This window comes from Aptenodytes patagonicus, chromosome 5 (genome assembly GCF_965638725.1).
Source record: "Aptenodytes patagonicus chromosome 5, bAptPat1.pri.cur, whole genome shotgun sequence".
Taxonomy (NCBI): domain Eukaryota; kingdom Metazoa; phylum Chordata; class Aves; order Sphenisciformes; family Spheniscidae; genus Aptenodytes; species Aptenodytes patagonicus.
The window spans coordinates 75,930,379-75,948,147 of NC_134953.1; the positions used below are offsets into that span (position 1 = coordinate 75,930,379).

The 17,769-nt window shown below is 35.7% G+C and overlaps 1 protein-coding gene across 1 annotated transcript in view; it reads left to right on the forward strand.

Moving 5' to 3' along the window:
* Positions 1–10,533, forward strand: part of BTBD8 (BTB domain containing 8) — a 36,782-nt gene extending 26,249 nt beyond the window's left edge. The window contains exons 12-17 of the mRNA XM_076337716.1: positions 1,665–1,726; positions 2,823–3,444; positions 3,783–3,870; positions 4,437–4,576; positions 5,714–8,071; positions 9,422–10,533. Coding sequence (XP_076193831.1) covers positions 1,665–1,726; positions 2,823–3,444; positions 3,783–3,870; positions 4,437–4,576; positions 5,714–8,071; positions 9,422–9,891 — 3,740 coding nt within the window. The 3' untranslated portion in view covers positions 9,892–10,533. The remainder of the gene's footprint in view (positions 1–1,664; positions 1,727–2,822; positions 3,445–3,782; positions 3,871–4,436; positions 4,577–5,713; positions 8,072–9,421) is intronic.
* The last annotated feature ends 7,236 nt before the right edge of the window (positions 10,534–17,769 follow it).

The window sequence follows — 17,769 nt, forward strand, 5'->3', positions numbered from 1 at the left end:
TACATGCTGAGAGAAGGATGCAGTGACGGTCTTTCTAAGCATGATTTAGGGATGTAGTCAAATAACATTTCACTGCTACTGTATAAAACAGGTTTACGACTTCTTTCTGGATTATAACATCCTTCAGATGCTGAGGAGCTGGCTTTAGAAACAAGGGTGGGTTTTTTTGTTTTGGGGTGTTTTATTTTTAGGATGATCTTGTCCTTATTGTAGATAACGTTTAGGCTACTTTGCACTAGTGCTTTTAATGCAAAAAATTATTTAACACTGAGGTGTGCCTTAGTTGTCTGAACTCCATCTTGCCAGAAATTGTTTTGTTTCCTTTTAGATTAAATTATAACTCAGAGCTAGCATACATTTTACATGTAAACAGACAGGTTGAAATGTTTGCATAAATTATCTGTTTTTATTACAGGCAAAGCGATCACACAATACTGGTAGACAAATTTTAATCTTCAGGTGAAATATGTCTAAGATAACTTAAAATCAGCTTTCATCTTAAAGATTTCTGGTGGTGGTTTATCTTCTAGAGATTTAACCTATCTAGAATTAGAAGGCTACAATAGAGGAGGAAAAATGCCAAAAGAAGACAGATGATATTGTGGGGTTTTTCATTCATAACGTCTTGCGTTTTCTTAGGCACAAGTTTATATGGATTTTGTCTTAATATATTGGTATGTATTAATGTGCAGAGTCATTGCTAGAAAAAGGATTAGATCCCTGGGGTGCCATTTTCAGGATACCTTTTGTGTGATTTTTTTACAGACCTATATTAAAATTATTTTTAGTATCTTCAATAAGAATTCAGCAGAATTTTTGTGTGTATAATGGATACATTTTTTGTATCCATTACAGAACATGAGGCACTGAATGCTTAAATTTTTTTAATACATTTTTTGCAAAACCTTTTTTCAGCTGAAACATTAATACAAACAAAACTAAACCTTATCGATTCTGGGTCTGTACAGTGTCTATAAATATCCTTTTTGTATTCTACAAGCGCAATTGATTTAAAGGCTTTATTGAAAAATGCTTCCCTCCCAGAGTAGACCAGTCAAAAAAAAAAAAAAAAAGCATTCACTGCCTGAAAATTCCACATGACAATCACAGGGATAACTCCCATGACATTATGCTGCATGCTATCTAAAGAGGCACTATGATCTTACTGTGTACGTTTAGATATTTTGACTTTACCACTTTTGAAAACTAATATAATTTAATGTAATTAATCTCTTCTTTAAACAGTATAAATAAATATTCTATAAATTACAGTAAATCACTTAAAAGTCATTAGTACTCTAAATTTGAATGTCTGTCTTTTTGTAAATTGTGTACACTTTCAAAGGTCTCAGTGCACTGCAAGCTTTAAGTGAGCTAAGCTTGGATAAACAAAAGTGTGTCTTACTATGGAAATGGGGAAACAGGAGAGTTAAACAACTTGCTTATGGCCATGTGACCTCATTACAGATACCACATTTTTTGTTCTGAACATAAATACATGTATTTCCACTTAACATTTACCATGTCACCAAAATTAGCCTTCCTAGAATAATTTACAGGACCCAAAGAACTGATTTCTGATGATGTTAATTGAGTAGGCTGATTGTTTTCTGTCTCCCTTTTTTCCTGCTAAATAGTAAAGAAACTGCTTGTTCCTTTTACAGCTGCATTTGACAAGGGTGATGACCGAAGACTTGGCAAAAAACCTGTATTCACTAGTTCTCAGGTAAACATTTATATCCAAACATTAAAAATACTCAGAAGCTTGCAAACAAAACTATTTTCATTGTGTTTTAAACTGAATATTAATTTGTCATATTATTTATTGGAACTTGCTTTTGAAAAATCTGTGGTTTTTTGGTGAACTGTTATTTCTGCAGAATCAGTAATGTCCATTACTGGAAACATCTTAGGACTCAGCCTATGCTCTGCTACGCTTTCAAACAGATAAGCTCAAATAAAAGACAGGAATTTGTGTTCAGAATCTCGCATTCCCCTGTTGCTATGTAATGAAACTGATCTGTTTCCCAGAGCAAATGGTTTGCTACTGAGCTAATGAATCTCTGCTATTATCACAAGCCACCACAGCACTGAGTCTGTTACGCTCGCTGCCCTCAAAAAGTATTTTTTTAGTGCCCTCAACAACTCTTCTACTGAGACTCACACTCAAAACTACATTATTATTTGGTAGAAAAACAGAATGGGTTTCACATGATTTGAGAGTCTTGGATACATTGCAATGACACTGGTTTCACAAAGATTCCATTTAATGCACTTAATTCTCCATGTTCCAGTTTGTATCTTTACCTGAGAGAGAGAACGAATATTGTCACTTATCTGGTGGATACACTGTTGGTAATGGTTAAAAACATCAGAAGTATTATAAATTAATTTTTGTTTTTATGTTTGTAATAATTCATAGTCTTTATTCCTCTTTGGAAAATATGCACATGTAACTCAAAAAAAGTTTTCTTACTTCAGCAGACTAGTCTATAATACAAATAAATATTAGAGAGTAATTTGTCCAAAGTTAAAGTGAAACTCTACCTACGTTATTTCTATATCCTCTATATAGAGCAGTATTTCACATAAGATTTACTAGGCACTCTATTTCTGGTACTTTTATCTTTGAAAGCCAGCAATCTGAGCTAAAATATAATTTTTTAAAAATTATTTCTATGCTGAATCTTGTTGCTTTGGATTCATGTACTACTTAAAAAGTAGCTGTGTTTCAGAAATTAAAGATTATGGATAGTTTGGTGTTATAAATGTCTTCTGGGTTTTTTTGTTTGTTTGTTTTTTCCTGATGCTTTTTTTTCTAGCTAAACAAATCTATTGGTATAAGGGATACTTCCTGGACAGAACACGGCAAGAAAGATTGCTGGGGAGATTCTTCCACTAATCAGGATAAAATGAAATCTGATGGATTAGGAGCATCTGGACATACATCAAGCACCAATAGAAACACTGTTAATAAGGCTTCAAAGCATGAGGATGTAAAGGGGAAAGATGGCAAAAAAATAGTTTCCAAGATTACTAAGGATTCAAAACCTGGGGAAAAAGCTGCTTCACCAAAGGCTAGAGCTGTTATAAAGACAAAAATAGAAAATAATGGAAATGTGAAGGCTGAAAGCATGCTTACCAAGCAAGATATAGAAAAGGCATCATCTGCAAGTGGACAAAAAAATTCAGGAAGTGGCAAAGGACTAAAGAACCACGAAGGAAAAATTGCAGGTGCCAGACCTAAAGTGCTGACAGTAACCTCAAGTGCGCAGATCAAAACAAAACCATTGAAAAAAACCACAGGGAAGGAATCTCCCTCCTTAGTGACTGTGGCGGGAACTTCCAGCAAGTCAAACTCAAGCATAGATATCCAGACTGCCAGTGAACAGACCGAGGAACCCAAAGAGGATAAATTGGTAGAGGAAGGGAAAAAAGAGACTGGTAATTTTTTTTTTTAATTTTTTTTAAGTCCCCTTCTGGTTTGTCCCAGGCTGGTCATACACTGAAAACCAGCCTGGGAAGCTTTAAAAAAATCTACTATAGATTGATAAGAGTCACCTTCTTCCCCTGTAAATGAATATTAACTTGAGATACGAATATTAAATTTCTCCTCTTAATTGACCTTATTATATAATCAACTGATAGCCATATAAACTAGTAAAAGTTTTACAAGTTTATGCTGTTTTCAATAGTTGATTTTTTTTATATATTAGAATTTTTTCAGTACTTATATGCAATGCATTTCCCCCATAATTAACTTTGAATTTACTTTACAATAGTGAAAACAAAGCCATCTGTGAAGACATCAAATGGAGTCACCAACAAAAAAAAAAAGACTGAGCTTGAGGCTAATGTCACAACAAGCAGGTATGTTACAAATCAGTATGTGCTTTACGTGTGTGTGTGTGTATGTTTGTGGAAAAAAGTTTCAGGTGAACTATTAAACTTACTGTTAAGTCAACATGTTCTTTTTAATCTGAGAATGGTTGTCTGTTGCATGTTATTAGCAAAACAATTTGAGTTAGCTATTGGAAACATGGCTGTAAAGATAAGATTGGTTTGGCTTTTGTGTTGGATTGTTTCATGCTAATCATTTTAAAATTGTTATAGGTCATTCAGAATTCTGCACACTGGAACAGTTAATGACTACACAAGGTGTTGTAAACTTACGTTTCTGGGATAGCTTAGATTAAACTGGACAGGAAGACAGCTGAAGCACTGTGAAATTCTGAAATGGGTCATTTATGTGTATATATATAAAAACATATATATACACACACATGTAGGTTTTGTTTTCAAAAAATATACCTTTTAGGTTGCATTTGCAATGTTTGTATATGTGTGCATATTAAAACACATATTGCTTTTTAAATATAATTAAACATTGCTAGATCTTAAGCTTGGAAATAATGGATGTAATAATTTCTTTGCAGTCTGACAAAAAAATCAACTGGAAAAGGGTGTAATGAACAGAATGTACAAGCTGTTCTAAAGAAAAAAGGGAATGTGAGTAGCAATTCTGCAGCACAGCAAAAGGTTCAAAACACACCTACCAGTTCTCCCAAGAACCAAGGTAAAGTTTCGTACAGCAATGAAATGGCTGCCATTATTATGCAAAGCTTTGTCTTTTTTTTTTTTTCCTTCAGCGCAAGCATTTGGCAAAATCTTCTGAACAATTCTGTTTATTTTCCATATTTCACTTTTGGTGACAATCCTAAGCTGTAAAATGCAAATGAATGTGTGTCAACTTCAAAATACTTAAAAGATGGTCTTCACTGCCAATTGGTGTTTTCTTCTGCTTTTTTAATCTGCTTTGCAGAGTTTTATTTGCTGATCCCCTGCACTTCTGCACTTGGAACCACGACTGAGTTCAACAGAAATTCTGTAGGTCAAGCATTTATAATATGCATCAAAGATCTGGACTGCAGACTTCTTTATGAACTGTTAGTTTATGCACCCCTTTTTTGGTGATCCCCCCTAGGGGTAGCACTACTGATACTGACCTACCCCACAAATGAATACTTGATATAAATAGCTGTTGAAATCAAGTGTGGGAAATGACATTGTCGACCATGGAGAGGAAACCCTGCTTTATAAAGAAACAAAGTGTTAAGGATGGAGCTCTTTTTAATCCCATTTGGACTTGGCACTTACTGGGGGGGGGGGGAATATTCAAGTTATATTATCTTAAATGTATTATGATATAGAAAACACAGGTCCTGTCAATTTGTGGTCATTAAAGATCTTGCAGTATTTTCTGACTGAGCAGGGATATTAATTCTGGTATTCTAATCACATTATAACTAATGTAATTATTTTCTGCCTACTTTCATTTCCTCCACAATATAAATTGAATACAGTACTCATCACTTCCTGTGCTAAGCTGCTGTGCAGTGTTTCTGTGCACTGTTAGATAGCTGCTGCTTGCTACTGCTGTGATGACTACTTCAGTTACAGGTTGAAGTAATTCTTTGATGTGTATAATCTATAAAGTGTGCTTTAGTTTTGAAGATGGCATGTAAATGCAGGATGGTATTTTGGTCTAGTATTTGTTTTGAGATCTTAATTCTTTAACAAGCCTTAAATACTTCAGTTACATAAAAAGTTGAGTAACTTGCTTCTCAACATAAATGAACACTAACATAAATTTGGTGAATATATTTTGACTAGCATATACAGTCTTTATAGTCTTTTTCTTATGGTTTTTTAGGACCTCAGGGGGAATCGCCAAATTCACTGAAATCAGGAATGTCTCCAAAACATAACGAAGAAAAAAATGTGTTACAACATCTGGCTCAGACAACATTCTCAGAAAAACATCCTTCAGCCAAGAAGAAGAGTGTTAAGCAGTCGCAAACACCTGTAGCAAAAGCCACTGCAAAAATAACACCTAAAACTCTGCCTCCGTCAAAGCATGCTGAGATTATGAACAATAAAGACCCAAAACCAAAAACAGCTGGGCAATCTGTATTAAAATCTCAGTCCTCTGCCCAAAAACACTCAAGGAGTGACTCCCCTGTTGTCCAGAAGAATGTGCACATCTCTGAGCACAGAAGTTCAGGACAGAAACTTGAAAAAACCACGGCTGGTGCTGTGGCAGGTCAGCTTCATGACAATAATGAATGCTATTCTGCAAAGCAAAGTGAATCTTTAAAATCCGTGATGGAAAGTAGCAGCGAAGATAAACTGCTGGCGTCCTGTCAACCCAATAAACAAAAATTATCAGATCCTTCTGAAAATGCGGAATACAAAATACAGTCCGAATCTTCTCCTCCTCTAATTACAGAAGAAACACTTTCTAAACTGCACGTTTCACTGCAAAATGAAATGGAAGCAAGACAGATCTGTGGAGATCAGACTGGAATTAAACAGATTGAAGATACAGAGAAAGATGATAATACAGCTGAATCTCACTGTCATGCAGAGTCTTCCAGTGATGGATACTCAGACTTTTCCAAGGAAACCAATCAAAAGGCTACTGCTTCAGGAGAACTAGTGAAACATTCAAAAGCAACAAAAGCCTGTACTGAACAAAGTGAGAAATTAAACTCTGAAACAGGTCTTAATTATGGTGAAGATGCTTTACCAAGCTTTTCCAGAACGATAACCAATAAAGAGGATGAGACATCATTTCCTCAGATTCATATGGAGGGACTTCTTACAGCTGATGAGCTGCGTGATACATCAGCCTTGACTGAATACAAATCAGTTACAGCAGATTTAGATGATGTTTCAGAATGTTCCACAGAACAAATAACAGAAAAATGTTCACCTAGTTACACAGAGCCTATAGATCCTACAGAAATGCCAGAAAACCACGAAAATGCAGAAATTCCCTTCGTGGACCACTGGAGTACTGGTGCACTAGATCCAAAAGAGAGTCCTGAATCAGATACTGGCAGTGCAACCACATCCTCTGATGATATAAAACCAAGATCAGAAGATTATGATGCCGGAGGCTCTCAGGATGATGAAGGATCCAATGAAAGAGGGATTTCTAAATGCAGCACTACGTTATGCCACGATTTTCTTGGAAGAAGCAGCAGTGACACAAGTACACCTGAGGAATTAAAAATTTATGACAGCAGCCTAAGAATAGAAGTGAAAATGAAAAAAGAGGGTTCTGATCTCTTCCGTGTTAATTCAACGAGTGATGATGAAATACCAAGAAAAAGACCAGAAATTTGGTCCCATCAAGAAAGTGCAAGGACCAATACTAGAGAAAGCAAAAGTTCTACTTTTGGCAATGCACAGTTTACTCAGGAAGCAGACCAAGTTTCTTCTTCTGCTGATGAAACAGAAGATGACAGATCTGAAGCAGAGAATGTTGCAGAAAACTTTCCTCCATCAAATGTTCCTACTCAGCAGTTCCAAGGAATTGATAATTTAGCTTTTGAAGATGCAACAGAAAATGATACTGCAAGTCAAGAGTTTTCTAAAACTAAAAATTTCAAACGATCTGTTTTACTTTCAGTAGATGAATGCGAAGAACTGGGATCTGATGATAGAGTGGAAACTCAAACTTCACGTCAGCATTCAATAGATTCTCTTACTCCTTCAGAAGTATTTGATAGTGTTTCTCAAGAGCACCATGGAAAGACTTTTTATTCAAGATACTCACTGGAAATTGAAGATGGATTCCTGGATTGCAAACAGCGTAAGGATAGAGACAATAGATCGGATAAAAGTGAAAGTTCTCTCCAACATCTTCATGGCACTGAAATCCCAGGGAAGGAGAATCAAGGTGCTTCAATGACTGAACAAAATTGCCCAGAGAAAGTATATTCAGCAGCTAGTTCGTGTCCAGGAGAAAAACAGAAAGTAAATATGAAGAATGAGGTGGCTAGTGAATTTCACCAGTGCAATAAATACTTAGACAATGATGCAAAATCTCAAGAAAGACCATGTCATTTGGATCTTCATCAGAGAGAAACTAATTCTGATGTGCAAAAGAGCAACTCCGCAAAACCTGTAGAAGCCAGTAAGAATCAGATACTGACTCAGGAAGGTCAAGTGAGAGACAGTCAACCAGCAACTACTGAATGCGCTAATACTGATTTACTTCCAGGTAATGTACAGAAATAGAAACATTCAGTCATTCAAAAACAAATTAATAGGGAAAGCTTTGGCAATTTGTCTGGGATTGAATACTGAACTGAAGTAATTTTGGCTGAAACTATATTAAATTTAAATATTTTTAAGTATTTCACTTGGGTAGAGAATGCTTGTCTGTTTGAAATATCCGTCAATACCCTGCTGTTCAATGAGAAACTTGCCTACAAGAAAAAGAGATTTTATGTAATGCTAAAAGAAAGATTGGATGCAGTTGTCTGTACTTCAGTTATTTTTGATCCAATCTAACATTGACAGCATCAGCTTTTGATGGAATCTTAGTATTTGTTTTGTCTGCTTGACAACATATAGTATGTCTGAATGGGATGTGCAATAACTACAGTAATAATCTTAACTAAAGCGCACTGAACTGTTTACCTGAACAGCTATATGCATTATTGTTGTAATTTATTTATATATTATACACAAATTTGGATCCTTCTCCCACTGAATATAACTGAATATTTGCCATATACATCAGTGGGAGCGGGTTTGAACTCTGATTTAGAGCTTATGAGATGTCTAAAATTCTAAATTTTACCAGTAAAAGCTTATTTCCTAAAAGAGAGATTATACGTAGAACTAATGCTTATATACAGAAAAGTTCTAACTTGTTTCATGTAGCTAGATGAATACTTGTCTAGTTTTGTGTTTTGTCTTCTTTATACCAGTAATTCAGTCTGTTTATGCCATCAAAAATATACAATAGTGTTGATTACAACTATTGTGTATTCAAGAGTAATGAAATGCTGATGATGATCTATGTTCAGCCAGACCACAGAACAAGAAGACATTAAAAGTTGTACTATTTTTTTTCAGTTTGCTTGCCCTTGCCTGCAGCTGCCCTTGCATGTGCAGTGTAGAAATAAGCCTGTGGATAAACAATTTTGGTTTTAATTCTCTTCTAAGCTGACATAGCTTAAGTCACCATTCAGTAATCATTCTCTATTAATTCCCTCCATGCACCTCCTGGTCTAAATTTAATTTATGTAGTAAATGAGAAATTTCATGTGCATTAAGTGTATATTTACATTGTCATTTTCTGTATCAGAAGCTTAATTATGGAGGTTATTGTTAATTACCAGTGGTGATTGCTGCTTTAACTTAATTTATAAATCATACTTTGTTTTTTATATAGGAAATAAATGCCTCAAATTTTGTCAATTTTGTATAACCCTCCATCCCCCCCCTTTTTTTTAACCTGGTTGGATTGTCCTTCCTGAATGAGTTAAATTTTGCTCTACACAGCCCTGAGGGGAGGATCATCTGCAATTTTTACATTGTACAGTATTGTGAATTATTTCAGGAGACATAGATGATTATGACACAATGGCACAAACCTGCATGTATGAGCATCGGCCTTCAAAAACCCTTTCTCCAATATATGAGATGGATGTTGGAGAAGCAATTGAGCAGAGGATGGATTCAGAAGCAGCAGTTCTAGATGTCGATTTTGAAGATCAGCAGTTTGCAGAACAGGACTGGACTCTTCTCAGGCAATTGTTATCTGAGCAGGACTCAAATATAGGTTTCAAAAACTCTGTTCCTGAAGACCTTAACTTAGCACAATGTCTCATCAATCAGACACTGTTTCTGGCACGAGATGGTTCGAATCCTCAGGGTACATCACAAGTTGACACATTCAGTAGGTGGACTGAACTAATGTCTCCGCTTGATGATTCTTCAGCAAGCATTACAGTGGCAAGCTTTTCATCTGAAGACTGTTCGTCCCCTCAAGGGGAATGGACAATTCTTGAACTGGAAACCCATCATTAAGGTGATCAAATGTTTGCAACTGAACTCCAACCCATTCCCCAAATCTATTTTTGATGAGTTGTTTCCGTACAATAATGAAATACTGCATCAGTCAAGAACGAGCAATTCTTGATACTGAGGCAATCTTTCTGATATAATGAGGTAAATATGTTAATTTATAATCTAGATTTAATCACAAGTACAATAATTTTTCAAGACTTAAATGTATGTCTTTTCTAAAAATGAACTTTCGAGCATGTATTTTCTAGAATTGTTAGAAAAATTAGATGACATGAAAGAAAAATCTTGTTTCCACCCTCCATTTTATCTTCCTTTCTGACATTTAATATTCTCATTGAGCAAGAATTGAAAGATGACTGCACAATTAGTAGAGCTATTCCCCTCCTTTTTTAACCCCTCTCTATATGGTGACTTCATTTTACAACAATAAAGATTCAGAATGGTTGTGTCAAAAGGTGATGTGTGCCAACGCTGCTTTAAATGATGGAAACATATACTTATGTTCAAAGAAAATGTTTCAATATGAATCTGCCTTGGGCCTTATTAATATGAGCAGCTTGTTTCATCTGTTTCTTCCAGATTTGATTTTTGTATTTTTGGTTTGCTTTGTTTAGAAGTTTTCAATAAATTTTTCAAATTGTCTTTCCTTTAAATATAAGACTTCAGAGGGTCTGTGCTATAGGAAGAGCAGTTTCTTTCTTGGAAATGCACGTATTTAAGTAAATATTTTTAATGGCATAGTGCATGAATTCAGAGGAGCTGGTAGAATGCTGCCCCTGTTCTAAAAACCAGTATGTCTGGTATCTCCAAAAGTGTATCTCAGTCTGAAGTCGTGGTCAGTGTTACATCAGAAGTCTGACATTGACTAGAATTACCTTCAGGCTTCAATTCATTACACTTGCAACCTTCTGATGCTGTCTGAGGCATAGCAAGATTCTCAGGAATTTGGTTTGTTCTCACAGCTACTACATTTTTGGAGGGGTAACGGGATTCTTGCATCTTCATTAATATCTCTAGTGTAGCTTTTATATTGAGACTAAATGTCAACATAACCATTCTTCTGACTAAGAGTGAAATAGGATATACTTCTCAGTACTGCTCATTCTGCTGCTTTTGGCTATTAATTTGGGTGTGGATAGGACTGTTTATTGTCTTTTCTGATTTGATGGGGGAGGAAGGGAGTGAGAAACTACTTGTAATTCTTACCAAGTCAGAACTCCTCCTGAAACATACAGGGGTTTTTCCCTGCTAAGGTTAGGCCCTCTAAGGTATCTGCATTATGGAAATAGTAGGGCTTGTCTCTCACGCAGCTTAAAATTTAATCAGGAAGTATTCTACCTCCTCTTAGTCATTAACAGAAGTGCCTTCAGAAGAGGGTGCCATATGGCAGTTAAAAGGCTACTAACTTTTTTTTTGTTAAAACTATTTAAGATAAGTGCACAACTTAAGCTAGCTGTAACCACTGATAATATGGTCAGTTTTGCAAGCTTTTGCACAATTCCAACAGTGCATCTTAATTTTCTTTAGAAACTTCGGTTTTTTTGTTTGTAGTCAGAAACTCTCAGTTGTGTGGAAATATGAAGTTGCCCCAGCATATGACTGAAGAAGTTATGACTTGTCTTGTCTTTGGACTTGACATAATAAAGAGCTCTGAGGCAAAATAGTTTATTTAGAAAGCTACTCTGTTGAACTTCTGATACAGAAGTAAAAGTGATGTTTTATTTTCCCCAAATTAAACGGAGGAAGAATTTTATCTCATTCTTTAATATCAAGGCAGGGGAAAAAAAAAGGAAAGCCTTCCTTTCTCTTTATGTCAATGAAGGACTCGAAACTCATGGAAGGAAGATGTTCAGTCTCATAATAAAAATCTTTCCCCTACTCTTTTAGCTTTTAGCAGCATAAATAGTCTGAGATATAATTAAAAACATTTTAAATGTAATATGCTGTATTTACCCCAGTCTTCACATTGGGTGAGTCAGAAGAACCTTTAGAGGTGCAAATCATCAAGAAAACCCATTTTTCACCTTCAAGTTTACAAGGTATATTGACAGTGGGTAATCTTTTGGATGAAGAACTATACTATAGTATTAGCCATAGTAAAAGCTGAAACTCTAGAGAAGCTCTTACAGAAGGCTGAGGAATGGTGTTTTCTCAATTTCTATGTAAAAGACTAAAGTAAAGGTTGTTTAAAATAAAGTTTAATCAACTTTAAAATCCTGATGATATTCTGGTAGTGGGCATTCACATGTTAAACGAAATTATGGAAAGATGATGATCAAGGATTAGGAAAAGTGAAAGAAGGGTCCCTTTTGTCTATTTTTTGCTTTACCCATATTTTTAACTTAATACTGAATTGAAAAAGTAACACTGGAAAGCGGCACACGAAGTTCCATGTTCATCATATGAAATACAATCATGTATAGGGTTTTTTAATTGTTTTTTTCCTTTGCATTTACTTTTCCAGTTGTATGAAAATTAAATTAGCTTCTGTCTTCAACTGCCCAGTGATGTTGTTGCAATTCCTTTAATAGTTTTGCAGTAGAACAGTGATTAGGATTTGGTGTATTGTTCAGTTGGTACATACGCAGCCATAGAATTCAGCTTCCCACAGCCAAATAGTCTCTGTAGAAGTAGCAGGAATGGAAAGTGGTATTGTTTTTAATTCGCGTTACCAGAGTGTCTGTAAGGCTTAATCAGACCAGCATTCCCCTGGCTAGACATTGTACAAACACAGAACAAACAGAAGGACTTCCCACAGAGTGGTTATAATCCAAGTTAAGACAAAAGACAAAAAAACCATGGATGGGAAGGTAAAATGAGTGTCAATATTTGTCTAGCTGATTAGCAATGGTTTCAGTACACCATCAGTTTAAATATTGTCATTTTTTTATTCTGTATGCATTATGAGAAGGGGAAATCGGAGGGTGAGATTTGGAGGCTGGGTAATGAGGAGGGAGCTGTAAGGGTCTATGTTCCTGACCAGCCCTGTGTGTCATCTAAACTCTGTTCCTGTTTGACCTTGTTTAGTAGTCCCTCCTCATTCAGGAGGATGCTCAAGCTTTAAGCAGGTGTATGTGGCTATCTGTTTAATAGTATCAGTCACTTGAGTTCTCTGGAGTCCTGCTTATGCCTCCTGACAGTGATTTTGCCACTGTATCAGCCTCTTCTCCAAAACATGAGAGAATGGAAAAAGGTTTGTTTGAAGACTTCATATACAAACAATCAAAGCTAGTGTCGTGGGCTCCAAGTGAATAGTGATTAAGAGGTCCTGAATGACCTCTAAAGTAAAGACAAGGTATGTACATCTGATGAAACAGTGAAAGGGCATCAGTGAAGAAACTAAAGAAAGAGATGGCATAGTCAAAATAATGTTTAAGAATTTACCTTTGCAGTAGTATGATCTTGAATGAGTAAGAGCAGTGAAATTGCTTTGTCAAAGCCTGAGAAGACAATGTTGCAGTCAACAGGTGATACTGACAGCTTACATGAGATCGTTATGTGAATGGGTAAAGATTTCTGTATCCTACAGGTAGTAACAAGAAATTTAGTGAACTATCAGTGAAATTTAGAGGAGAGGACTCGGAAAGCAGAGTTTAAGATAATGACCCTGGTTTTGCCTACCCTGAATGACATGTTATGAAAGTGAAAAATAAGGAAGGATGTTTTAAGTGTATGGATGTATTAAGTTTAAAATAGGCTAGACCTCCAAAAGGTGATGTCAATAGGCATAATTACCCTTTGGAAAATTAGAGTCTAGTCTGGACTGGAGAAGCAGCTCTGCAGGTTTTCACATATAGATGCTAGCTAAAATAGTATTTGTGGAATAAATCACTGACAGACATATTGTGGAGGGAAAAGAGAAGGAAACTGAGGCCCAAACACTTGGACCACTACAGGAAACTGAGGAAAGTGGAGGTTCTTCCAAATGATCTGCTCAAAAAAACAACTAGGGAAGCAAAGGAAATAAACAAAGATGGTGACAGGAGTCAAATGAGGATGACAGGATATAAGGGAAAAAGCACCGTTGGCTTCATTGAAGATGGCCCACAAGACAGACGAGTATAAAATAGCAGTTTTGAGGCTGGTTAAGAACACGTTCTTAAGGACTGTGATCAAAATGAGATTTTGGCTTCCTCAGAATGAAAGGCAGGCAGATGCCAGTTTGGTAGAGTATGACGGAACGGCAAGAAGGAAACTGAGCTTAACCATTTAGAGAGAGGCAACAGTTAGAAAAGCACATCAGTTAATAATATATTTTGTTTTGGTTTTTAAAGGCATGAGATTATATCATATTTATATAATGTAGCAAAAGAAATGAGGAGACTGAGACCTAAAGTGAAGATCAGGAGAGAGAAGTATGCATGAAATAAGATCAGCAGACAGTCTGGGCTGCTACCACAAGTGATCAGATAAAAGCATAAGAAAAGACAACCATCTGCTTTTGTGGTAGGGGTAGTGGAAAGCACACTCCATATATTCATCATTTTTCTTTTAGAAAAACTTGAAGAATCATAGAATTACAGAAAAATTGCAGAAAAATCATAGAATTACAGAAAAACGCAGGCTTGAAGGAACATCCAAAGGTCTCTAGTCCAACCTCCTGCTAAAAGCAGGGGTCACTTCAAAGTTGGATCAGGTTGCTAGAGCCGTATCAAGGTCCATAGCATGTAAAATGGTAATAAAGTCAGCAGACAGGAACATGGTGCTCACAGGAAATAGTTATTTGAGATAAAAAATATTATAATAAAACTACTATGGGTATTGCTGGAAAAGATTAGTAATGAAGTACAAGAAATATGGCTTGCTTGCTATATTTTTAAGTTCTGGATGATGTGTGATGGAACTGTAGACCTTTAATAATCTTATTCCACACTTTTTAAGGTTTTAAATAATTTCAAAATTACACTGAATTTTTGAGTTTGCAAATTTTATTATTATTTTGGAGGAACTAGTAGGCAAGAGAACTTCCCATGTTTCTCACACAAAGACTGTCCATAGGATCTGTTCCCCTAGCATTGTCTATCTCAGTTTCTTTTAGGGAATACGTACAAAAAAAAAAATTAACACACCTGTTCTAGGTACAGATTGCAGGAGACTATTTTAAAACTTTGAATATATATTATTGCGATCTGGAAAATAATTAGTAGCATGCTCATTCTACTTTGCTCCAGAAAATCTAAACCTTTGCATGAAGGAATTAAGAACTGCTATTATGTTGTTCATCTGTTGCTCAGAACCAAGATGTTTAAGAAGTCATTATTTTGCTTCCACTAATGTCAAAGGAAAAACTCCTGTTGACCTCAGCTGAAGCAGGTTCAGGGCTTACCTATATTAAATGCATGTACTAGAAATGCTATTTTTCCAATACATCTATTTGATAGTTTTCTAGTTTTACTCTACTAATAACATTGTACAATTGTAGATGTGATAAATTACAGCTAGAAAGACTGCAATTTAGGAGTCATAATTGTATGCATTCAGTTAATATTTCATGACTGGGTGATTTAACACTTGTACATTGATTGATGACATTCTTGCTGGGACTACACAGGAACTGAGGACAAAAGACAGAATGAGAAGTAGCAGCTTTGTTACAACAGATGATTCCATGGAAATGGGCTTTTAGATTCGAAAGCCAATATAATTAGAAGCTTTCATCTCTTGCAGAAAATCCATGCTGGTTTTCAGCGCTCTCTCTTGAACACAAGCTATATAAGCTATTTTTTAAAAATAAGCTTTAATGTGTTCAAGTTTGGAAAAAATTGCAGCTCAAATCTGTTCTTTGGCTAATTTAAAACCAAGCTTCCTATCAACAACTACTACATGTGTTTAAGGAAACTAAACCTGTAACAGAGAAAAGTGATTTATATAAAAAGTAGGTATCAATTGGGGAAAAATACTGGTTTTGATTTTTTATTTTTTTTTTTTTACCTTTGGTAACTAATAACTGAAGAAGCTATACCGTGCATGCATGCACTCACACCTGTTTAGGCCACAGTTCTGCAAACATGGGAGTGAATCCACTTAAACATTTGCAATTGGCTTTCAGGTTAACATTCACTTTTCAGAAAGTGAAATGGAACTGGCACTGGCACAATAAAAACTTGTGTTTTTATATGGTACTCAACTTAATGAGGTTCTAATACTGATGAACCATCTGGACACAGTTAAACTATGAAATAATTAATAATGGAATTCCATTAAGTTGCTTCCCTGTTCTCCTTGATTTATTGCTGAAGTTCCCAGCTCAGAAGACTGTTCCATTAGAGAAATCAAGTCCTGAGAAGTCTAACTTTTTGTAATACGTGCAACAAAAGATCTTTTGCTACTGCACAGTAAAATATGAATGCTGATCAGATCTTCAATAACTGAAGCCTCAGTATCTTGGGGGGGGGGTGTTGAATATAACTCAGTAACTAGATATATTTAACAAGGACATTGATGGTCAAAATAGTTTTCGTATGCTAACAGAAGATGACACTTAACTGGATTAGAGTGAATGAATGTTCTGGTGAACCTAAACAGAGGCACATGTACAAATTTGGGGACTGAGCCCAACTACCCAGCTAGTCCATCAGGTTTTATATTTATGCACACAAGTAGAAGTGACTGACTTTTTCTCAGCTCCCACTGAAATTAGTGAGAGTGGTATCAGATCCACATTTATAAAAATCAGGGTATTTTTAAGTGTCTGAACAGAAAGACTGGTAACCTGAGTAAAAATTTTGGCTCATGTAACTTACTTTCTAACTATATAAGCCAGTTTCGAGACTGATCTCACCAAATTAATTAAATCTACAGCATCCTCATTTATGCAATCCTTATTTAGTCATTTGTGTGATTTTCTTACACTTGTGTTTAATGAAATCATTTCAGTTCTTCACTTTTTTTTTTTTAAATAACCCTCTTCTAAGTGTGGCATGGCATCCTGCCTCTCAGTAGAATTATATCAACGTGCTTAAGATCAGTATAAATAGGACAAACCATATGTACATGCCAGATTCAGTGTAGGTAGTGTAAAAAACTTCCTGTTACCTTCATAAAATGAGGGTATGTCCATGAACATGAGACCCACCTGTAAGTCAAATTTCCTACCTGTAACAAAATGTACTCCTGTATCTTTGTGGCAGAGAAGGAAACGTCAATCTCTATTTTCTGGATTATCGTGTTCTAGTCATCAAGATTAATCCTATGTATGTATAATGGGATGCATTTGGGGAAAAGTTTGAGTCACTAAGTGTAGTCCATGGCTTTATGGTCCTAGAGTATTTTGACCTCTCAGTCTTTGGGAAGGTGAAGAGGGATGTTAAGCTCTCAAACTGAATGCTTGCATGTTTTCACGCACTTGCTTTTCAAACCTAGATAATTAGCTGGGGCCTAAGGAACCGTATTTCCAAATGACTCCTTGTGAACACGGTCTTTTGTTTCCAGAATCTCTGTACAATTGCATAGTCCCACAAGTTTTCTTCCCCATGCTACATGCTGAAGATTATTAGTTGATTTCTGTATGACAGAAAATAATAAATCCTGCGTGTAACTTAAATGCTGAGTCATTGTACTTCATTGAACTTGTGGACTGCTGCCATCAATTTTTATTTGTGCTCTGTAAATTGCAAAAAAAGTGTTACTTTCTTCTATCCGTTTAGTGGACCTTCACTCCTTTTTCTCCTCTAAAAGGAAATAACTACTTTTTCTTGGATCATGTCATTGGAGAACAAGACAGGTGATGTGTGTGAAGATCAACAATCAGTTCTCATATAAAAATCTATAGAGAAGGAAGATACCTATGCAACTGCCCTACAAAATCAAAAAATGGTGCTGATTTAGAACATACAGAATATGGCCCAGGAAAGCACAGAGAAACACTAATTTGAGGAA